A 23927-nucleotide genomic window follows, 5' to 3' on the forward strand; every position below is an offset into this window, starting at 1 on the left:
CATGTATTTTTCTTTTATCCTAGCAGTTTTTCGAAAAGAGGAAGAAGCTGGCCTGGCACAGGCCAAAAATACAGCTAAGCCTTAATGTTGAAACAGCTGTTCCCAACATGCTCCCTGCTTCTGCTACACTACACTACAATCCAATGCTCTCTACTTCTATCATGGCTAGGATATATATTGTTTGATCTGAAAAAAAAAATACACAAAATATTTAATATTTTTTTTATTATGTGACAAGATACTACACAAAATGTTTACAGTAAAATATGTCCTTACATTGTAATATGTCCTTACATTGTCTGTGTGAATAGTCACGTTTCAGCCCATTCCCTACCCCCCCACCCTTGTCTCCTTTGCCTGATTAGTGTCACTTTTCACCATCCTGGTAGGGTTTTTGGAATGTAGTGATTACTGCACAACACTAGTTTTTTCTTTCTTTTTTCTGTATTACGGATGCACTCAACTCAGGCCACTGAGGTGGTGGGCGCTGAGATTAGATACATGAACATCTGTGGACGACACGTCAAAGAGACCGTCTCCTCAAAGTATCCTTACATGACCCAATTCTCCGCTGCTGCCACCTTCCTGGTGTTCCACTTCTTGCATTCTGGGCCCACGTCCCTCCCCTATTTTGTAACTTTTCGCCCTGGAATGACATTCAGCAGCACAAACACATCCAATATTCAAACGTAACAGCCCTTGACATATGCAATAAGGTATGACATAGCAAGAATACAAGTAGGACAAAAAAAGAAGGCTAATTTTTAGGCAAAAAACTAAACAACTCACCTGTTAAGAAAAATTACTAACGTAACAGAACAATGAAAAATTTGTAAGAGCCAAAGAGGTATCCAATCTTCACTGTATCGAGTGAGAAACGAACCATGACTGGCAATCCATTTTAAATGCAGTTTCTGCTGAAACAAACATGTTGCAATAGAAATTTAAATCATTCTATGACAATTTAAATAAAACAAAACAAGTCACTGAAGTAGTAATGGGGTTGTATTAATTCTCTGCATCAAAACATTTGCAAATGCGAAAATCGATATATGCACACAAGGATATTTTTATATTAAAAAAGAACATTGCAAATATAAAAAAGAACATGAAATTTTGCCGTGTACCAGTCGCCTCCACAACTAGTCGCTCTCCCCCTTCGATAGATGCCTGAAAAAATAAAACTAGGAGAAACTGTTTTTTGGCATACGGATTGATTTAACGCGTAGCACATGGCATGCAATGGAAACATTGCTAGAGCATTAAGTTAGTCTAGTGAAGATTCATTATACATATATTTAAAGAAACAGTTGCATATCAGTATTTAATAACACGGACATGATGCAAACAGGATAATAAACATGTATCAGTCAAATCACTACAAAACATTTAAAAATTGGAGAGAGAAAGAGAGACAGAACAAAGCAAAAAAAAATTTTGTTCATCAAATATTGAATCAGAAAATGGGTTGTTCCTCTCTAGTTTGGAGCTGGCTGTTTTTTATGAACTGGAAATATGAGGATCAGAACAGTAAAACAACCAACTTTGAAATAAATATAAATAATCACTTTATGAAAAACTTCAATGCACAGAATTATGCTAAATGGTATATCAAAGGAATGTTTATGTCGAAAACACATTATAAAACATCTCAAAACTACTGTCAGCACAAGTAATATTAAACATACAACAAAACAGAAATCTCTAACCAAAACACACAGATGAAAAATTAAAGAGGCATTCTATTTTATCTAGGTAAATAGTTTATGCTAAGGCTATAAAAATTGGTGCCAGTCATGGATTTTCTCTGTAAGATAACAGCGAAATGACCTTCCAAAAAAACAAGAATATATACACACACATATATATCCCAGTGCCTTTCAAGGGCTATCAAGATAAGATTCCCCAACCCGACCACCCCAATCATAGTTTCTTCCCCTTGGGTTGCATTCTTTTGATTTGTACTAAGGTTATATTTCTATACAATTGTTCAATAGAAGGAAAAAAAAAATATATGCACAGAGCCAAGACATCACCTGCCTTCGAATGCTCTAAAAGTGTAGTACAGACCTCCCTATGAAGTGCAAGAACAGACAATTCGTGAACAAAAAAAATAACCACTGCTGGCAAAAATGCATCGTCACAGTTCAATGACAAAATTCTTAATTTACACAAGCACAATATAGATTAGGTATGCCTTCATATCTGCCGATACACTAGTACTAGTATCACTGTTCCCTTGAAATGATCAGTGGCATTCCATCTTAATCTAACAAATGGGAACATCAACTTGCAAACAATACATTCTGTTTGGGGGCACACGCCATAATGCAGAATCACATATGATGGAGGATCTGGGATCAACCGTGGGGAAATATCTGAAAAGAACATAAAAACACAGCATTTATGCATATTCAATTGCAAGTAAAAGGTGGGATATCCTGAAATAAGAAGAATGAGCATTTTATATACAGGGAGATACATTTGAGCATAACATTTCAAACAAGGTACTCACACTTACCTCATTCTATACTCACCAAGAGGCCATCCTAATACAGATTAGGTAGCCATCTTGTTTGTTGCCCTGTGAACAACAGGATCAGTTGATATTTTGGCAACAGGAAGTTGTATTGCTTTCCATTTCCAAGATACCCACCTAGCTAGTAAATAAGGGCACAGCAAGAACCACAACAGAACACAAGCAATTGCAAAACTCCAAATATAAGACAGACCTCATGTTACACTTGGAATACAGGCACCATAAACATCCCATCAGAAACTTACACATGTACATATATACACACATCTTTCTAATGAAACATGTAAGCTTACAAATATCAGTCTTTAAAGATGAAGTACTGTAGAAAAAAGGGTGTTATAAAACAAGCGCAATTATTATTTCTTAAAGTTGGATACGTAGATATTGATATATTAGACTACTTGTTACTAATTCAAGTATAAAATCTAGTACATGTGCATTAATTAATGTACTGCAAATAATCTTCCACTAAACAATCATTCAAATTACTCTGTAAAAGGTGACATGTAGTCCAGGAAATGGCAATGAATTTCATATTTTGTTCAATGTATTCTTTGTCACGCTGCAGATGTAAGTTTGGGCTTACGAAAAACTATGTTGTTGACATATTGGTACCACAGAAGCATCAAACATTTCTTTTCCATGTTTCCAATTTACTTTCACAAATTCCACTTACATAATGGATGATCTCATGTTTACAAGAGAAGTTTAATCCATTAAAAGCATGTTTTACAAAAGGTTTATCCACTTTCATTTCTGTGCTGATATTTGGGACACACACGGATGCAAAATATTACATCTTTCTAAGCTGAGAGTGTGGTTGGGGTAACTGAGTTATGGATGAATAATGATTCACTTGGCATTCAAAGCTAGGATTCTTAGTTTTGCAACTTTCAACACTAGCACTAGAGAAAAAGTTGCAACAACTGAATACAAGAAATGCAAACAATTTACATCATTTTTCCTTAATATCTAAAATTTAAGTGGTAGAATGCCATACATGAACTATAATAGGGAACTTGATTGTGGATTAGTACTAATTAATGTAGTCCTTCAGTAATAATGGAATATGTTCTCAGGTTGCATATGTATAATATATAAATTATTCATGCTCCCATGCAAGTCAGTAAATATGTGACTTACCAGAATGGCTTCAAAACACTTTGTATTTACATACAACAGCTGGTGAAATTTAAATTTGACATTAAACAGCGGCAATTACAAATTTAAAAAGGAACCACGTCTTAATTCAATTTCGCACGATGTACAAATTTAACATATGCAGAAAATTGAACCAAAACAATGACAAAAAAACAAAATGAAATTATATACAGATGCTGGGCATTGAGCGCAAACTTCCAAGTTTCAGATTTCCCCCCTTCATTGCATACATATTTATTTGATGGCTTTATCCTTAATTTATTACTTCTTTCTTCATGACAGAAAAATAAGAACTTATTTACTAATGTTTTCCTGTAATTTATTTCGTACAAGGAGTGCCCCTTTTTCCAGCCACACTGCTTCATATCTGAATATGCATGTGACGTTATCTCATTATTATAAATACGTGAATGTAAGAACGCATTAGTTAAAAGAACTAGAACTTTAAACATTCGAAAAATAACAGGTTACTTCCCCTAAGCTTCCAAAATAAACAAATCCATGAATGTATATAGAATTCATGCCAAATTAGTGGTCAGACTCAAAAGTGTATTACTGCATTACTATTCATTAAATTTACATTACTGTAAATCAGCTTGAAATTCCTTCTTACATGATCACTATACATCCTCTATTGGGTGAGCAAGATAAAAGTATAAATATATACACATATGTATATACAAACAAATATGGAAAAGCCTACATATTTCTGGTGCTCCTCATATCACATTAGCACAGAAAAATTCACACTGGATAGGACTCACCCGCATGATGCTTCTTTCTTGCGATACCAATGGAAGATTCCACTAAGATGGGAACTATCGATGCAGTTTGATCTCCGCTTAAATAGATTCCTACAAATGCCAGCCATCAATGACCCCTGGTCGTTTAGGGCTAATAACAGTTGCTCTCGCTACCAACGTGAAGTCATCGTTTAGCAGCTGTTACGTGAGTTGCCCTGGATGGAGTGTCTGGTTGCTGAGAAAAAAGGCCCAGGCATCTACAGTCAATTGCACTAGTGTTATCTATATACACAAGGCACACATCGACATGTAGGTTCGGTGAATTATGTATAGTGAGACATAAGCAGAAGCCAGCATGGATTATGAAAAAATGTCACAGGAAAGAAATCACACCATGAAACCCATATACAAGTTCCATTTAGAAATGCACAGAACAATATAGAAAATGGCAAAGTATACCAGCATGCAGAATCTCCCAATTTCTTTGAACAGACCCCAGGAGATTCAGTTTCTACGTCTAATGAGAAGGCAAAAGAAATTAATGAAAATAACCTAGGACATGAGGAAAGCACCATATTAAAAAAAAAATAAGACAGAACAGGGTATATGCTACATGAATAGTCATTAAAATCTCAAGCATAAATATATATATATTTAATAAAATATGAACCTAATGTACAAAAGAAATGAATATACTCTACAATTAAGGCATACAACAGTGTCAGCAAGCACAAAGTAACATAGAAGCATTAACTTGAGTTATGGGGGGCAAGAAGAATAAAAAGACCAACCTCTTGACAGGGCATTTCTTGGTGTGGAAACCAGCTACCAAACTTTTCAGGATGACCCCAATAATGGTACACAATTGAAGAAACCCAGGAATAACGTCATAAAATATATCTTCAATCTCCAAAATGTTATGTAAATTCCATGCTTAACCCGGTGGCTTAACCTTTTGCTGCCCAAGTGTCTCAAACGAGATACCCAAAAGTAACCCTCACGGAACCAAGCATCTCGATTGAGATGCTGTGTCAAGGTCGTAGCTTTTACGTTATAACTTTTCTACTTTTGGCTAGAATTTCGATTTTATTTTTTTATATTGTTCCTAACACATGTATTTAATAGAAATGGTTTTTTGCATTTTTTTTTGTCTTCATGAAAATGGAGTTGAAAAGGTACTTCTCTTTTGCAGCTCTTTTCAACCTCAAATTTTGCCGACAAAAGGAAGACCAGCTTTGTTGTTCTAAAGCAATGCTTTTCACGTCCTCCTGCTAAGTGCATTCGAAGGAAGCTTGTTTATAAGTATCCGATGTCAAAATGAAAGTTTTCCGTGAGGGCGGAAGCAGGGGGAAAACTGGTTGTTGAATCTGCGTTGTGAGAATGGGAAATCGAAACGCGCTGAAGGAAACCTTTGTTTTTTTGAGCACAAGTGTTCCACAATGTTGAACAAAGGTCACCAAGCATGGTCTAAAAATAGAATGTCAAGCAGCTGCAAGAATTGGCGTTCATTTTTCACTACGTTCTAGCTTTTTGTCCGTGAATGTTGTGCGTAGGTGTCGTTTTGTGCCCAAGTGAGAGGACATTTTTTTAGGTGAAGTCAATTTTTTAAAATAATTTTTTGGGGTTTCCTCCCTTCCCCCTCCATATATACACACCAAATTTGCATAAATTTTGCATTTTGTGCATTGACATTTTTTTTCGGGGCAAGGGGGGCGGGGGAAACATTTTTTTTATTAAGAAAAGTATTTTTGAGGGGATTTCCTCCCTTTCCCCCTCCATATGTACGCCGAATGTGCATAAATTATATATCGTCTGAATCTGCGATTCATTCTGCGTACAACGGTATATCTTTCATATCTCTAGGGCATTTAGTTTCTGAGCTATAGTCATTTCAATGTACCGCTGCATTTTGAAGCTTGAATCAGTGGCGTGCCGACCATTCCTTTTGGGGATACAAGTTACATTGGTCATACGACAAGGATGCAAATATTTTGTGTTTCTTACATGCCAGCGATAATTTCTATGTTAATTTTGAACTTTTCATATCCCTTTTTTCGGGGGGGGACCCCATTTTTTTTAAAAAAAAACAGCATTTTCAGGGGATTTCCCCCCTTTCCCCCTCCATATATACGCCGAATGTGCATAAATTATACATCGTCTAAATCTGTGATTCATTCTGCGTACAACGGTATATCTTTCATATCTCTAGGGCATTTAGTTTCTGAGCTATGGTCATTTCAAGGTACCGCTACATTTTGAAGCTTGAATCAGTGGCATGCCGACCATTCCTTTTGGGGTACAACTCAAGTTACATTGGTCATATGATGATAATGCAAATATTTTTGTGTTCCTTACATGTCAGCGATCATTTCCATATGCATGTCGACACTGTCATGTACTTTTTTTCTTGGGGGGGTGGGTGGGGGAACCAATTTTTTTCCCCCGAAATTTTGGAATTTTGAGAGTTAGCCCCCTCCCCCCACCACATATATGCCGAATTTGCAAAAAATTCATATAGTATGAATCTCTGGTTCATTCCGCATACAACGGTATATCACTCATCTCTCTAGGGCAATTAGCCTCCGATCTACACTCATTTAATTGAAACTCTGCATTTTACTCAAAATCGACTCTGGCAATATAGAGGCTTACATGTGAAAAACGCTTTGGGCTGCAAAAGGTTAAAACCACTACAATGTGTAAGTGTCAGCAATAACTGTGTGGTCCTTACGTTTTTGATATGAGTAGATGCTAATCTCTCTCTCCTTAAGTTTTTGATGTGTAGATGATAATCTCTCCTCTAAGTGTGCAAATTCATTTTATACTCATTAGAACAACCTACAGTTTCACTGTGCAATGTGTTTCCACAGAGACCCATGATTACCAAAGGGAATCTCTGTAAGCAATATTTTTCTTTTAAAGTAAAAATACATAATTTTTATCAGCTTTTATATAACGTAAATCTAATGAACACCCATATAAGGAATCTACAGGTACATAAATTAATTTCTTTCAATTGGCAAACCTGCAATAAAAAAAAGTTGCTTGAAACTGAATGAGCTTTACATCCCAAAAGAAAGTTTTAATTAAATTTAATTATTTAAAGGTATATGCATACATGCCATGAAGACATGGGGAAATGTGGAGGTACAGCTCCACATATTCTTGATCTTAGCCATAATTCGGATGATGTGATCAACATAATGCCCAGCCACCTTTAACCCCCAAGGAACACATTTCTACAAAGCTGGGTGGGCCTCAGAGCTGTGCAGAAACAGAGAAATTACTTGGAAATTTCCTGGTCCAGATCACCTGTCACGGGATTCACACCCAGGTCTTCCACTGGTAGTCAAGAAGCTCTACCAATTGAGCTACCGTGGCTCATACTAGCTGACAAAAAAATTCTGAATAAAAAAATTCCAGTTCCCTTTCACTTGTGACCAATTGTTACGTTTATCTATGACAGCTATTTAAGACATGATAATTTCAGGCAGTCCCAAGCTTGATCCCCAGTGGAAGCTTGATGCACTGACCAGGCTTTGAATTTCAGAGTGATGTCACGTCAAAGTTTAAGCTGTGCATTCCAAACAGTTTCTTTTGTTTTTTCAAGGAGCAAGTAATATCAAAATTATTAAGTTTTAAATAGAAGTAAACAGTTTCAAAAGGTTCATACCAACATTATCATGGACTCATTTGTCAATTAGCATGTTTTTTGTCAGCTCATGTGAACTTTTCTGCAAAAGCTTGTGCATTTTACAGAAAAAAACAAACTATTAAGCTTTTTTCTTTCTTTAAATTCAGGTTATTCATTCCTTGAAAATTACAGAAATATTTCCAACATATAAGTGTAATTCTAAACCCTTTTTGTTTGTTTCCATCTGAGAATATTTAATCTTGTTTCAGCATCATGATCAGATTACATGATGTACCCCCATGTGTAAGAACGAATAATTATGAATTAATATATAGTTCACATAATCCCTACCCCCGCAACCTTTACTGTACTTATTAGAACATAATGGAAAAACCTATGTACATATCTGCAAATAGTTCACCCCTCGCACTACTACCACAGAAACAGTGCAGAAAACAGTTCACAAATATTGTATAATAAAATTCCTGGTTAAAGGGCTAAGTAACTATTCCAACAGAAACATACCTTCAATATTCATATTTCAAACAAAATAGTAATAAGTTTACATCATTTCGCCACTACCTCAATTGTTCTGTAAGCATCGTGATGTGAAAAGAACTTGTCTATGAGCAGGTATGAATTTCTTCCCTGTCCACAAAATGACATACAATTTTGTATAACAAAAAATTCACAGAATATATCTATTTTCAAGAATAAATGAAAGAATAAAGTCAAATGTCACAATGCCACACAGACATATAAATATCACCATGTTCCATATTGCAGTGTAATATTTCCAGGACATCAATATTTAAGATCCTACGGATAAACTGATACTGGACTTTGCAAAGCATTTTATTTTACCTGTGGGAGCCTTTATATCATCTTGTTTTAGTGTACATAGGTTGCACTCGGGAACTTAAACAATGAGATCTGTTATACACATTTTATATTATTTATTTACTACACTTGCTAATACCCTTAACTAACATGTATATTAATTTATTCAAATAATTTATGAAACTGTTCTGCTTGCTATTTGAGTAGAGTAAAGGGTTTGTCAGATTCAATAGGGAGTATGCACATACAAATTTGGTTTCATGTCTCTTGCTGAAGTATGTTGAGTTAGTAAAACTGAGCAATACATATAACTAATGCTGAAATTTTATGAGGAACAACAATCAATTCAAAATTTGACAGAAGAACCTTTTGTCTTAGTAAATTTATGGGACATTTGATCATCAAGTATGCACTAATATTACATAACCAAGAGTCCATTGCACACCTGTTTACAAAATTAAGTAGAAAAGGAAATTTATAGAATCATTTTTTGAGGTAGCTACTATTTTGTTCTGAAAATTGTTGCTAGATCACACAGAGAACCAGGGATCAAAGTCATACATGTGCTCTTATCAACAGAGCCACAAATCATGGGAGTTAGCTTAGTAGAGCACTCCAAGTCAAGGCACAATTTTCAATACTTATTCAGTTATTTCACAACTGTGTGCTCATATTAACTTAATGTGTTTGAAGTGGAGGCAATGAAAGTACACAGTTCCAGCCTGTGCAAAGTTCACTATTAGAACTACGGTAAGATAAACTAGTCACAAAAAATGAAAGAAAATAACCAATTTAGAGCATCAATATTACACTACACATTACAATTGTTTAGATGAATGCAGTTTTTCTTGAGCAGGAGTGACAACTTTTATTTGTGCAGGGTGAATAGCTACTTGAGGAATTGGTCTCTGGACACATTAAATTAATTTACACTACATATATTACTTAAAAAAAATAGATTACAAAGTACTGTTAATGTATTAAACTTGATACAAGAGTTAAATGTGAAAACTTTAGGTGCCAAGTAACAACTTCATGTTCTAATCTTTCATGATTGTTACTTTGTTCCAATTCTCTTTTGCAAAATTCAGTGTATCTTCACTATCATCTTAATGCAGTTTTCAAAACATTCAGAACTTGACAACAGAATCTGGCACCTTTTGGTTTCGCAGTGTGAACTTTTCCTCTGATTTTCGAGTCATATTGTTACTAGACATCAAATTCTACAATTGCCTCTAACGTAAGTTTTCGTTAAGTACTAAGAAAGAAGAAGAAAAGGTTGGCCTGAGGGAGTATGCCAGCAATAGCCACTAAATTTTACAAAACAATGTGGTAAGTCTCTTCATGCTCAAAGAATCTCTTTGGACAAATAAACTATGAAAAACGGGTGACTTCCTTACTTATAAATAGTGCTAGGATTTTTATGACCTAAAATTTTACAAAATATGCACTAGAATTTGAAAAATATGACTGTTTCAAACATCAACATCTAATAGGCTATATGCTGAAATATTTTCACATACGAAAAAATTTTAGTTCAATTTAAAATATGCTGAATATGACCGAAAATCCATCAAAATATGCTCCATCACATATAAATAGCCAAATATGCCAAATTTTGGCCTTAAAAAGCACCTTAATTGAATTAGTTTCTTCACAATATGAAGTTCTATATATTTAGGGAACACATCACCCTTACCAAAAAGAAAAAAAATATGCTGTCATGAAAATCCTAGCCTTACTCATAAACTCAGCATGAATGCAGACACCTACTGCAACCTAACGCAAGAGCTCACCACAAGCACTACATTATATATATATATATTGATAGAACATAATGGACATTATGGATGAATATTTCATCTCTAACTCACAATATTCACGTTTACAGTGTGTTACAATGTAGCCTCTCTGCGACAATCTACTTTGGTTGAATTAGTTCTCTCAATTGCAGGGAGATGGCACTTTTATTCACATGGGTCAAGGATTTTTAAAAATGCAATGAAAACCCATGGATTACAGTCACAGACACTTCTGGGTTCTAACCACCCCATTATTACTACCCAGACATGATAGTGATAGCACATATGAACAATAATTATCAACCTAGTAAAAACGGACCCAGGATTTGTGTTGACAAGCTATAGAGAAAAATTGGGAAACCCTAGTTTCCAATGTCAGAAAAACAGCAGCAATGAAACTATTCAGTGTCCACGTATCACCAAATGAAAAAGAACTCTGAAGCCTTGGCTCTTTAAGGACAGTAGTGCAATGGAGTATAGTTTATATCAATGTTTCAAATCACAAAAATGACAAAGATCTACAAATCTGAAATGTTGCACAATGTATTCCATTAGCTTCTTCTCCTCCTTACCATGTGCAATTACTGAACATACCATTTCCAATGCCATATTAAAAAAACGAGATCCCGACAGCAAATGAGGACCCACGATCCATGAAATTTCAAACCTACCGTCAAGAGAGTATGCATCAATACGAATAAACCAGGTTCCAAATTTACCTAAGATGTGAGTAACATGAATGACACTAGATCTCCGCAACTGCCAAGTTGCCCACAAAATCTTTACCAATTCTCACCTGCTGCACAACTGTTTAGAAGCAACCACTTTAAGCATTATGCAAGATGTGAAAAAAAATTCCATAGCAGCATTTCAGAGTTGTTTTTATCCATGTCTACACAAATGCTGTGGCTGTAGCATTAAATTAACGAAACACCAACTAACACTCCCACAATACAAAGACTTGCAACCAGACTAGCATTATCACAGTAAGAAAACCTTCTTCTAATTGATCCATGCCAAAATTATCTACACAAACTCATTTTGGACATTTGGCAATATACACCAAGTTAAGAAAACTCTATTAGAAAGCTAAGGCAAATGCATTCTTTTGTTGATAATGCAAATATGAAAATTTAAATTGTAAACAGTTCATTCTCTCGAGTTATACTTAATGCCAGCTGAACAACTTTTCCTGCAATAATCATAGTTACCAACTCTGAAGCATCCATTATTTTAATCTTCTGGTAATTACGTTCATTTGCACATTCCAAATGGAACAGCTGTGAGCACAATGTGAATTATCTAAACTCACTCACACCCTCCTACATCTATACACAATGGCAATATTTGTACAAATACACTTAATTTCAGTTTCAAGAGCGTAAGAATGTGGAAAGCAATAATACATAAGCACGAGCATACACGCATGAACAAAATACAGTATAGTTGTTACACAATCTCACATTTTACGTAGCCCCATGTTAACCTACTGCCAATAATTTTACGTAGCCCCATGTTAACCTCCTACTGCCAATAAAGCTACAAGTTCAGACAATCCTCCTGAAATTTTCATTTCCCACAAAATTTTTAGCCACAGACCCATGAAAAATGTATAATAAAGGTGTTCCTGCTTGTAAGACATGTGTATATATACACACCACAAGATGGCACACCTGTATTTTCATATACATTCTGATAATATATGAATACTGAAGTAAAAATATGCTATCAAAATGCATGCTTAGCATGGGGTCAAATTTGATACATTGAAAAGTAAATAGGAAAAAAAATTCCTTAGACTGGCGAGTGTTTCCTTACTTCAAAATATCACCAAACATATTACCACATCTGCAGATCAATGGCTTTCGAGTTACGAAGTGAAAAAGATCCATCCGGGGGTCAAGAATGTCAGAGCATTATCGTGCAAATGTTAACAGTTCTAATGAACGAAACACACTTTTTACCTCTGATAGTGCTTATATGTTTCTCATTTCCTTATATATAGATGCAGTAATGCAGTGAACTATTAAATTGATTGATTGGTTTGCTTTCTTTTACTACGCTTTTGTGCCACTTTTGGCTAATTTGCAAAGATGGGAATGAGTGTTGATATGATGGACACTCACAAACATCCAGGCCCTGGCCAAGATTCGAACCTGGGACCCCTGGCATCATAGCAGGATGTGCTAACCACAGGGGCCGGCAAACTATTAATTGTCTTTGTAACTGGCATTTCCTATTACGACAAAAGCATTTCTCTGTTCTAAATGGTTATGTTATATTTGCAGGGATTTTTCAACAAGCTGCACTTTGATAGTTGGGAAAAATCTTCAGGAACTTTCCAATAAAATTAATGTCTTTCAAATGCATGGTTTACACAAAACAAGGTTTTCGGAAGAATATCAAGCATTTTTACAGGGCAATTTTTAGGGCTGATTCTATGCCACTTTGAAGCAATGCAGTTTTAAAATTTCCTACAGATAACTGTATCAGTGCTTGAATAACGTAATTAAAAGTTTTGTTGACAGTATTTAAAAAAAACAACTTATTTTTAAGTATTCCATTGTAACCACATCACATCAAACCACCTGATTTTTGCGTTAATATGTTCAAAGAAATTAGAGATGGAACCGATTAATTGGCACTCTATCGGTATCAACAGATATAGGTATATCGGTGTATTGGTATAAATATCTGATATATTAGTGCAAAATTCTGCCATTTTGTTGTAATTATGGATAATCTCCATGCTCTACTTTCTAAAAAAGTAAATGTCTAAATATGAAACTTCTTTTGCACTGCAGTCACCTTGAAACAATTTATTAAGGAGGTCAATGAACCTTTCAGGTTCTTCAAGGACCATTTCTAATTTTATATCGGATCGGTAGAATATCGGTATCAGCCAAAATTTCATACTGGCCCATCCCTCAAAGAAATACATTAAAAGAATAATTGAAACAATTTTTAATTGTGAAATTCACCATTGTGACAATGTTGTCTGAGGGGGAGGGTATATTTTGCATAACAGACAGGTTACACTCCGCGAAAAGTGTCATGTGGCATTCTTTGAGGGTTCTACGATGACTGGATTCCATGTCTGTATCTGCTCAGCACACTTGATATTTTGTAAATGACATTTCCTTTCACTGCAAGGAACCAAGTTTTGTGGCTTTCTGAAAATCTGTGATGGAGAAATTTTTCTAGATCCCATTGACAGAATTACCTACTTGCTTCAGAACAAATGATGAATAATTTCCCCAGGGGATTCTTGAAAAGTCTTGCAGAGTTTCAGTTTCATAGCATGGTCGAAAGGGGCAAACCAATAGTGTTTTGACAGAACACATTGCAAAGCACCATAAGCTAAACACCCAATCTCAACATATATATTCTTGAAGCCCATCATGCATGTTGCCCAGAGTTTTTCCTGTGTGTAGTGAAAATAGATTTATTGAACAGTAAACATATTCTATTTAAGCAAGTGGCTTTAAAATTGCCAAGGGATAGTCACAAATTTTCCAAAAGCCATAAAACAGGTATTGAGTGTTGAGAACAAATGGTCCTGAATAAGAAAATTACAAGCTTCACTATATTGAGAGACTTTTGCCCCACGGTTCTTTCCCTTGTGGTCCCTCTATAAAAAAGTTGTGAAAACAATGCTATTTTGTCATCAATGAGGGATAATCATTTGTATTACCTAAATGAGCCAACAGACAGACCTCTTCTTACATCAACTAACGAACTAAGTTTTATTTTATATATGAAAATAAACCACAAACTGATTTTTAAGGGGGAGGGGGTTGATTCGTAGCTGCTATGCATGTGATGACATTTCAAAAAATGTCTGCTTTGTTGATTCCAAAATTCTTACTATTAATGGTGCCTATTTTCCAAAGTAATACATAACACCTCCATTCCAGCAATCTAGTGTTATACTAGCAAAACTCAATAAGATATTTTATATTTACTTACAATACAAATGTCGATCTTTGAGCGACGAGTTCATTGATTCTCCGGACCCTGTGGAGGCTGAGCGTAGCCACCGTAACCAGGATAATTGTATGGTTGATTCTGAGGTGGTTGTCCACCATAGTAACCACCATAACCATATGGCTGGTAGGGTTGAGCAGGCATCTGACCTTGATGTTGTCCAGCGGCTGGAGCAACAGGTTGCTGTGGAGCTTGACCAGCCGCAGGCTGCTGACCGCTCTACAGAAAATAATTATTTCAAATTAAGTATGGCGCGTACATTTGGAATATCAGTGAATCAATGGTTCTATCGGCTGATCCGATACTACTCTCAACTAATGTCAATACTCTTAGAGATTCCTGCTGATACAGTTGAACCTTAATTTACATTTTCCCGCATTATACATTGAATCTTGATGGTCCCAACATAACAAAATGTTACAAAATTGTCATCGATTTTACATTTTCCACCTTTTTTTCAGTAAATGTAAAAAAAAATATAAAATGTAAAAATCGAGGTTTTACTGTACTTAGAAATTGTAAAACTTAAAAAGTTGTTTAAATATTGATTGATATTAGTGTGCAAGTATTCCAATCCAATTATGTGTCTCAATTTACAGGGAGGTTTGTTTTAAAATATTCAAGAATTACATCAGAATAGGAAAATACATGCTATGTAATCACAAAAATTCAGTGTTTACACACACAAAAAAAGCAACGATTTCCAGAATAATTAGGCACCATGGAAGTGTTACAGAGCTCATTTGCGATCGTGAAAGCTCAGAATGCCTGAAAGTTCTTCTGTAATAAGATCAGTTCAATCCTATTCTATATTATTGTTAAAACTGTCATTGCATTAGACTTCACTATGGAAGTATAAACTGTGTAAAGTATTTGACATGTACCTTAGGATGTGACAAATTGATTTCCAATGCATGAATGAATATTGGCTGAATATCAAATATTTAAAGAGACTTCAATGCCTTTCAAAATTTCGATGACAAGAGGATCCTATTGATAGTTCTCGTAAAAGAAAACCTAACAATGGTGTTGTTTTGAAATTAACTGATAAAAGGACACAAACACACGGCCAACCTAGGATCCCTGGCATAATATTATGACAACACTGGCAATATTCTACTGTTGTTAAGACATGGAAAACTTGCTCAAAAGAAAATATCACCCCCTTCTGACGAGCGTGGATGCACTTTAAAAAAAAGAGGCAACGAATTTCTATTTCAATACTGTTCATACCTTGACAGAGACTAAACTTAAACCACACTTAAAAAACCACAGCACTCTCCCCCCCTTTAATTAAAATTAATTAAAACTAACAATTCACCACTTCCATGTGCTGTGGTTTTTAAAGTGTGGTGAAACTTCAGTCTCTGTCGTGGTAAGAGTTAGCACATGCTTCTTTTTGTAAACACACAATATATCATTGCGGTTTCACAAGATGGGATTCCACCTGAGACATGTACTTACCTTTCCAGCCTTCATCTGCGCTTCGATTGCTTCTGCCTCTTTTATTTTGCCAATTGACCTGTAATACTCGGCCCACTGAGCACTGTAATCTGGTTGGCCGTTCTGGGTGGCAGCTGGCTGAGGGCCTGGTTGTGGCATTTGTTGCTGAGGCTGCTGTGGTTGCATACTCTGAAGGAGAACAATGCAACAGAACTCAACTATGAATAATGTACTTTTCAATTCAAGTGAATTACTTTAAAAGCACATTATTTCCAAATGCAAATGTACTTCAAAGCACAATTTTCTACCATATAGACTACAAATGTAGTCATACATTGCTTCAAATATGAGAATATACTCACAGTGGTTCGGATCACACTTTAAACAAAACCCCAAAAGTGAGAAGATTCCTCATGTAGAATATTATGAGTTAAACAATAAAAAGGGTGAAAAATAAAAAGCCACAATGCTATCAACATTTGGAAAGATTCCCTCCCCATCATCAGGGTAACAAAATAAAGAGAGGTTAAAACACATGCACATCTGGACTGATGATCACAGAAATGTTCTTTTTTTTATTTTAAAAAGCAGGAAGTACATGCTTCTACCATACTCGTGAAACTACCATCGGATTAAAAATTAAACTCTAGTTTGAGCTCAAATTAAAAACTAACCAGTAGGCCTATGTAAGAACAAGTTACATCAAAATTTAGCTTATTCAATTCTGCATCCACAGTTTAAAGGACATCATCACATCATATTTGTAGGACTACCCCAGGAAAAAGTTGTTTCACAAAATTGTTAAGAAGAACCTTTTGATAATCTGAAAATTAAGAATTGTATTTAAAAAGACCACAAGTATTTTATTTGTAGAATTTCAAAGAGAGTGGCCATTTGGAAAATAAAAATACCTGCACTTTCTTTTCTTATAATAAAAAATTGAAATCTCACATGAAAAAAATTGAATAAACTAAATTTTGATTAATTTTTGTGCTGTTTACTGGTTTATTTTTAAATTGGAAGTCCAAGTTCTAGAATCCAGAATTGTTAATCCGATAGGTGTTTCTGTTTAACATGAAATATGAATGTGACCCTATCAGATCAGAATCTAATTTTATCACCCATGTAAATCATGATTAAATACTGGAAAACATTCTTAAAAAGGAATTCTTGTGCATGCTACAAATCACACTTGTTAAAACTGAAAAGTTTCAACAAGGCTCGGCTAGACCTTTGGCCACCACCAGGGCAGATGTTTTAAAATTTTCATCTTATGAAAAACCACCATCACATTCCAAAATCTGAAAAGTTACATCAGCTTACAATTTCTTCCGAAGCATTGATATGAATTTTTGGATGTTTTGCTTTCGCTATTATCAAAATATTCTCATAGATTAATAGACTTATGTAATCACAAAACTATTGATAATATCTAGATAACAGCAAAAGCAAACCACACGGAACTTCATGTTAATGCTCTAGAAGAAATTCTAAGCTTACGTAATTTTTCAAATTTTGGAATGTGATAAGTGGTTTTTCGAAAGGAGAAAAATTTTGAAAAATTGCCCTGGCGGTGATCAAAGGTCCCGCAGAGCCTTAACCTACAGACTTTACTGAACTGGTGTCTTACCTTGTTAGCTTTTGCTTGCTGTTCTATCATTTCAGCCTCTTTATGCATTCCTAATGACCGGTAATACTCAGCCCACTGCGAACTGTAATCAGGCTGTCCTGTTTGTGGGTTGATCTGAACCTGTCCACCAGCATCTATTAAGAAAAAAGTTCCTTACATATTACATTTACAGGACACATTAAACTGTAAATCTTTACAACTACCAAGAAACAATGTGATATATAGGCATTATATATCATTACAAAAATATTTGGTTTTATCCACATACAATGAAAGTCTATATCTCCCTACTTTGTCCTCCCCCCCCCCAAGAAAAAAACAGCAGATTCCCACATTTTGCCCCTCTTCTAAGGTAGCTTTCAGACCCAAGTGACAAGTGGCAAACAACAAGCAATACTTGCCACTTTCAAAACGAATATTCATAAATAAATGCAACCCTTCATACCAGAGTAATAAGCTCCTGCTGTCTCTTCCTGCTTGCCTGTCACTAAAACTGGACCATTCTCAGTGAATGCTTTATACATACTGCAGGGGAAAATACATATCCCATTTGTAAGCGGTTTGTGGTAGGTAGTGTCGTTTGTCATTTTAGTGTGAACCTCCCCATGCCATATGAAACTTCAGTCTGATAGCTACTCAAGAAAGTTATATGGAAAAAAGAACCTTGGATTCTTTCTGCCAGTTGTAACTGAAGGAAGAAGCTTGGCTGCTTCAAATTAGCCCTTCTTTAATCGCAGTACTCTACCACCAGCAAGAGGCAGTAAACTGCGAAGGATGATGATAATGACCTTTAATCCAAAGTGTTTCCCATTCCCCACCCCATAAGATAGGATTTTTAATGTATTTGGGTATAGATAAATCAAAATACGGATAATTTTTAATAAGTTGTTTACAAGAAGACACTTTGGAAAAACTGGTTTCGCTTAATTCGAAGTAGACACCTGCATAAGTCAACAAGAGAAGATTGAATGTGGAGAGAGCTTGGATGTTTTTTAACTTGACCTTGACATGTTTCCTTGTCCTAAGAGCTTCTGACTACTTGGGGGAAGCAGCCTAAAATGTCCGCTGGATGTGTATGGCAGGTTGCCACCTTGGAAATATTCACCAGTGCCAGATGAGAAATGAGCGATAAGATCGCAGAATTGTTCCAAAAGAAAGACTCGTGGCACCTGAAAGTCTTGCCCACCTATCTAGCTCCGAGCTTGAGATTCAGCAGTTTCCCGTGAGCGAGAAACTCTTGACCTGTTCGCAGACAACTTCCAGTAACCACTTTCATTCGAAACTTGTTTCTTGTGACCTGTAGGACTTCATAAAAAAGGGAAACTGTACAGATAATCAATGTCACATAGGCCAACTAAAGATCGTCAACCTGCTTAATGCTTTGTCATATAGGTTTATGCAAAAATTTAATCTCGTTCTTACAAATGTCGTAACTCCCATTTCCCGCTTCATATGTTTCCCACCCGTGCAGATGCAATAAAATTTGCCAAAAAAGTGTTTTGTTGGCCGAGTGCCTTCTCTACCTGTTTCGGCCAAGAAATGAAAGGTTCCCGAAGTAAAATTTCAGACACTTTTCTAAAATATCCATGCTTAGTTGCACACAATAACTGAACTTGGTGAAGCATTAACTTCAAGTTCAACATTTTCAATACGGCAGTGATACGCTTCTTTGTTTGCATATATTTTTACTTGTTCACTTATTTACCTGTTCATCAAAAATAAATCTTAAGGGTAAAAAGATTCTTACTTGGATCATTAGGATGTCCTTGATTCTGCCAATGCTGGTATGCATTTCCCCAACCTTGAGGTGCATAATGCTGTGGAGGTGGCTGCTGGCTACAAAACAAAATAAATACATATTTTTAATGATGAAAACTGATTGTATAGTACAGGAAATCCAGAATATTATCTATACAAATTGAGTTTCGACAAGTTTCTTTTATTACGGATGCAATGTAGTTGAAAATTTGTTTCATTTAACCCATTAATGCATGGTGTCCGATTAATCGGACACTGACATATTTGCATTTTCTGTAACACTGTTTCACTTTAATTGGTTATATTTATCAAATCTAGTTCTTTGGTACCTCTGTGATGCATATGTCACCCCACGGGTTTGGCAACATTGAAAATTTCCCGCCAAATTGTAGGGGATTGAAGCATGGAGAGTGAGCTGTAATACGTTTCTGCGTAACGGGAAAGCTAATTTCAATTCATATGTAGTAGTTGACATTTATCCGAGATGTGTTTTGACAAATATGCGTAAGAGACATTAGTAATAAAAAATGTTAACACTAATTTGTGCATTAGTTTTATCCCTGAGCTGCTATTGCGAGAGAAAATATAGTGTCCGATATATCGGACTCTGTGCTCATTGAGCACTTTATGCAGATTTTCCATTTCCTGTAAAATTTTCGATACCTTTGATGTTTAGACATTGTCAATGTTTATATATGTGTATGTGTGTGTGTGTGTGTGTGTGTGTTTGTGCATTAGTGTGTGTATGTTTATGTGTGTGTGTGTGTGCATTAGTGTGTGTATGTATATATGCATGTATGTGTGCATGTTTATGCATTAGTGTGTGAATGTGTGCGTGTTTATGCATTAGTTTGTGAATGTGTGTGTGTTTGTGCATTAGTGTGCGTGTTTGTGCTTTAGTGGTGTGTGTTATCAAATTTTGACTACTATGGAGAATGAAGATATGGAGGAGGAGGAGGAACAACTCATTTATGTTACACCACCAGTGGATGGCAAGGATACAGACGAAGACAGTGATAAATCTGATGATGAGCATGCGGCCAAACTAAACAATTTTTGGCGAAATATGCTAATGAGTGTTTGTGAGGTGCAAACTAAGATATGAAGTTGTGTTTATTGTGAAGGTTCATCCAGTAATGTAGCATCTACATCTACCACTACACATAACACTGGTGCTTCAAAAAAAAGTAGAATACGTCTTCAGACAAAATCAAGACCCTTGTGGAAGAAAAGTCTACCTTCAATCTAATTACAAACTGAGTGCTGCTCTATTGAACCATCTGAAGAAGCACGAAACTGTGAATCACCATTTGACTTTTATAATTTATTTTTTGATGAGGACATGCTAAATCTTATAACAAATCAATCCAAATTGTATGCTTCGCAGAAAAATATTGTCTTGATTTGACGAAAGAAGAACTTCTTGTTGTTCTTGGTGGTCTCTTGTTGTCAGGTTTTACAACATATTCAAACAGACGTATGTTTTGGTCAAAAGAAAAATATACTCCTTCGATACTTTCTGAAATCATTCCTTGTGGTCGGCTTGAGACTATTCTGCATAATATTAATTTGAATGACAATTCACAAATAGATGAGTCCGATCGTCTGTACAAGATACGGCCATATTTCGAGAAACTTTTCTTCCTCATCTTTCGAACAGCATTGGGGTGTGGACGAAATACTTTCCATCGACGAGAGTATGATTCCTTACTACGGGAGGCACTACGCAAAACAGTTCATTAGAGGAAAGTTGATCCAGTTTGGGTTCAAGAACTGGGCAAAAAAGCTCTAGTAGTGGTTACATGATAGATTTCCAGTTGTGCACAGATACAATCTGATATCGGACCACTGTGTTCTATACTGTAATAATAACAATTCTGTGTATATTTGTTGATTTCTATTGCAAATGTTTCCATTTGTATTGTTTCTTCGAAATATGTGTATGTATTTATGCAAACATACACATGACCAGTGGTGACGAATAGGGGGGTAGTTGCCCCCCATTTTTCGTCACTTTTGCACCTGCACTATTATAAACCTAATCTGCAAAGGGAAATATACTGTCTTTGCCCCCCTACATTTGGCACCTTGCCCCCTCTGCCCCCCCGGTTTTGGAACCCAATATCCGCCACTGCACATGACTGATCTTAAGTGTTTTATTTTCTTTTGGTTACATATTTTGCACAGCAATACTTTTTCCTTGGGACAGCTATTTATAGACAAAACATGAAAGTGGTCATTGTGCACAGTGTCCGATTTAATGGACACACGGAAGTGATTGTAGTGCACAGTGTCCGATTTACCGGACGCACTGTATCTCTTACATACAGTGTAAAAATGAAAATGTATCGTATATTGTGTCTTATTTGAATTGTACTGATACCAAAACCATGAAAAAAATTTCATGAAAGGGGTTTGTAAACTTTATGCATTAATGGGAACACAATAAATGATATTTTCTATCCCAAAAATAATATCATGCCAGTAAAAGGTTCCACACACTGAATGAAATCAATTGCATAATTATCTATTAGGGTGGCTACAAACAAGCAGAAATGAAATTCCCAGACTCTTCCAGGACAAAAATTAAATTTTCCCCTGAGAATTATAAACTAAATCAACTAAGTAAAATAAATAACTACTGATATTCTTGTTTTATTTATGCCTAATCGGTAGGGATCTTTATTTTTTCTAAATTTGTGCCATTCTCCCCCCCCCCTTTCCCATTTACATTTTCAATTTAGTGCATTTCTGGCATATACCTAAATTCATACTTTCATGGTGTTTTCAAAGTACTGTTTCAAATTGTAGGTCACATAACCTATGCCTCTTTGTGAGAGTTTGATACCTTGGGTTATTTTGGGAAAGTTATTTTCCATACCCCTTTTAAATTTTAAGCTAAGGGTTTTAGATAAGCGGATTTTCCTCGATATATAATGAAGGGTGCAAAATGACCATATGTAGCAACACACCCACAATTTTAAAGAAATCAATCTTACATGACATACCGATATATTACGGCACCAAAAATTAGCATTATCTTCGTTTTTTTTTTAGTTTTATATTTACCAAAATTTGTGTTTATTTTAAAATATTTTCCTGCAAACATAGCAAAACGTACACTTCCATTGTGCTTTTAAACAATCATTTTATTTTGTAGGTCACATTGTCTACATATCTTCGCGACAGTTTTTAACAAAGATATTTACCATTATTTCTCGCTCTACACATGCCGGTGTTACGACTCCCCTGTGACTGTAGATACGCACTTGATCTCCTGTCAGAACCCCGATACTTTGCTCTGTGGAGCAAATTGTTCTGATAGAAGTTAAAAAAATCGTGGGAAATATGAGATTTAATGTGTATATAGGTATTCTTCAATGTATAACATGAATTATGGTATTTTATTGGATAAAAATGTTGGAAATCTTGCACGTTCTCTACACACAAATATGGCACATTTTGTTTCTATAAGCCTAAAATAATAAAAGAACGTTACATTTCAAGATATTTTTTCGTTAAGTAGTTTTTAAAATTGGTGAAGAATGCCAACAATTCACATTTTATGCCATATTCACATTATTTCACTATTTTGAATGGGTGGAAAATGTGTCCAGACATCTCTGCACATTCATAAACACTACTTCGCAGCAATTAACATTTTACACTTTTATCACGTTTGCAAAAAATCAAGCAATGTACCTGCTAATTGGAACTTACTTTATGCATGTCCCTTGTATAAATCAGTAGATGAAATGTGACAATTTAGCAGGGCTGGCAGAGAAATTTCAATTACTGAAGAAAGTGATATGCAGTTAACACTGATTTGTGTAATTATAATATTAAAATTTTACATATTTATTGTTAGTATTTTATTTCATAACATTGCACATTACCTTGACTCAGTGACAGATTAATATCCATCTCTCATGAGTTTAAACAGACAGGACAGAGGGGGGGGGGGGTGTTAATTGTAATATGAATGTTGCAGAAAACATGCACTTGTCAAATTTTTATAACGTTTACCAATGCAGATTTTTGTTTCACCTATTTGTGATACTATTCAACATATATATATCTTGATTTGTTGGATTCATCTTGATATCAAAGAATAGTTCAATGTCGTTGTAAACGCATTGTAACTTGTGCAAAACCAGTATTAAGACAAGGGGAAAAAAAACCTTTGTAGGGATTGCTACATTAAATTAGGTTAAATTAGCCGGAAGAGTAATAAAATTCCAGCAGCAGACTAAGGCTCAGTTTATGCATGTGATTTTTGTTGGATGTTCCATCTGACAACGTCGTAAACGATAACAAAAGCAATACTGGAACATCCAAGAAACATCTGTTTCGTAAGAGCGCAATGCATGCAATTCTTGTTGGATGTCGC

At 35.4% G+C, this 23927-nt stretch overlaps 1 protein-coding gene across 1 annotated transcript in view; it reads right to left on the bottom strand.

The window, feature by feature from the left end:
- Positions 1 to 344: 344 nt before the first annotated feature.
- Positions 345 to 23927, bottom strand: part of LOC145987007 (far upstream element-binding protein 2-like) — a 48877-nt gene continuing 25294 nt past the window's right edge. Inside the window, exons 11-15 of the mRNA XM_083121471.1 lie at positions 19527 to 19615; positions 17780 to 17913; positions 16171 to 16338; positions 14689 to 14925; positions 345 to 2378 (exon numbers count right to left, since the gene is read on the bottom strand). Coding sequence (XP_082977597.1) covers positions 14719 to 14925; positions 16171 to 16338; positions 17780 to 17913; positions 19527 to 19615 — 598 coding nt within the window. The 3' untranslated portion in view covers positions 345 to 2378; positions 14689 to 14718. The remainder of the gene's footprint in view (positions 2379 to 14688; positions 14926 to 16170; positions 16339 to 17779; positions 17914 to 19526; positions 19616 to 23927) is intronic.

Source organism: Lepisma saccharinum, chromosome 1, assembly GCF_977018435.1.
Source record: "Lepisma saccharinum chromosome 1, izLepSacc3.1, whole genome shotgun sequence".
NCBI lineage: Eukaryota > Metazoa > Arthropoda > Insecta > Zygentoma > Lepismatidae > Lepisma > Lepisma saccharinum.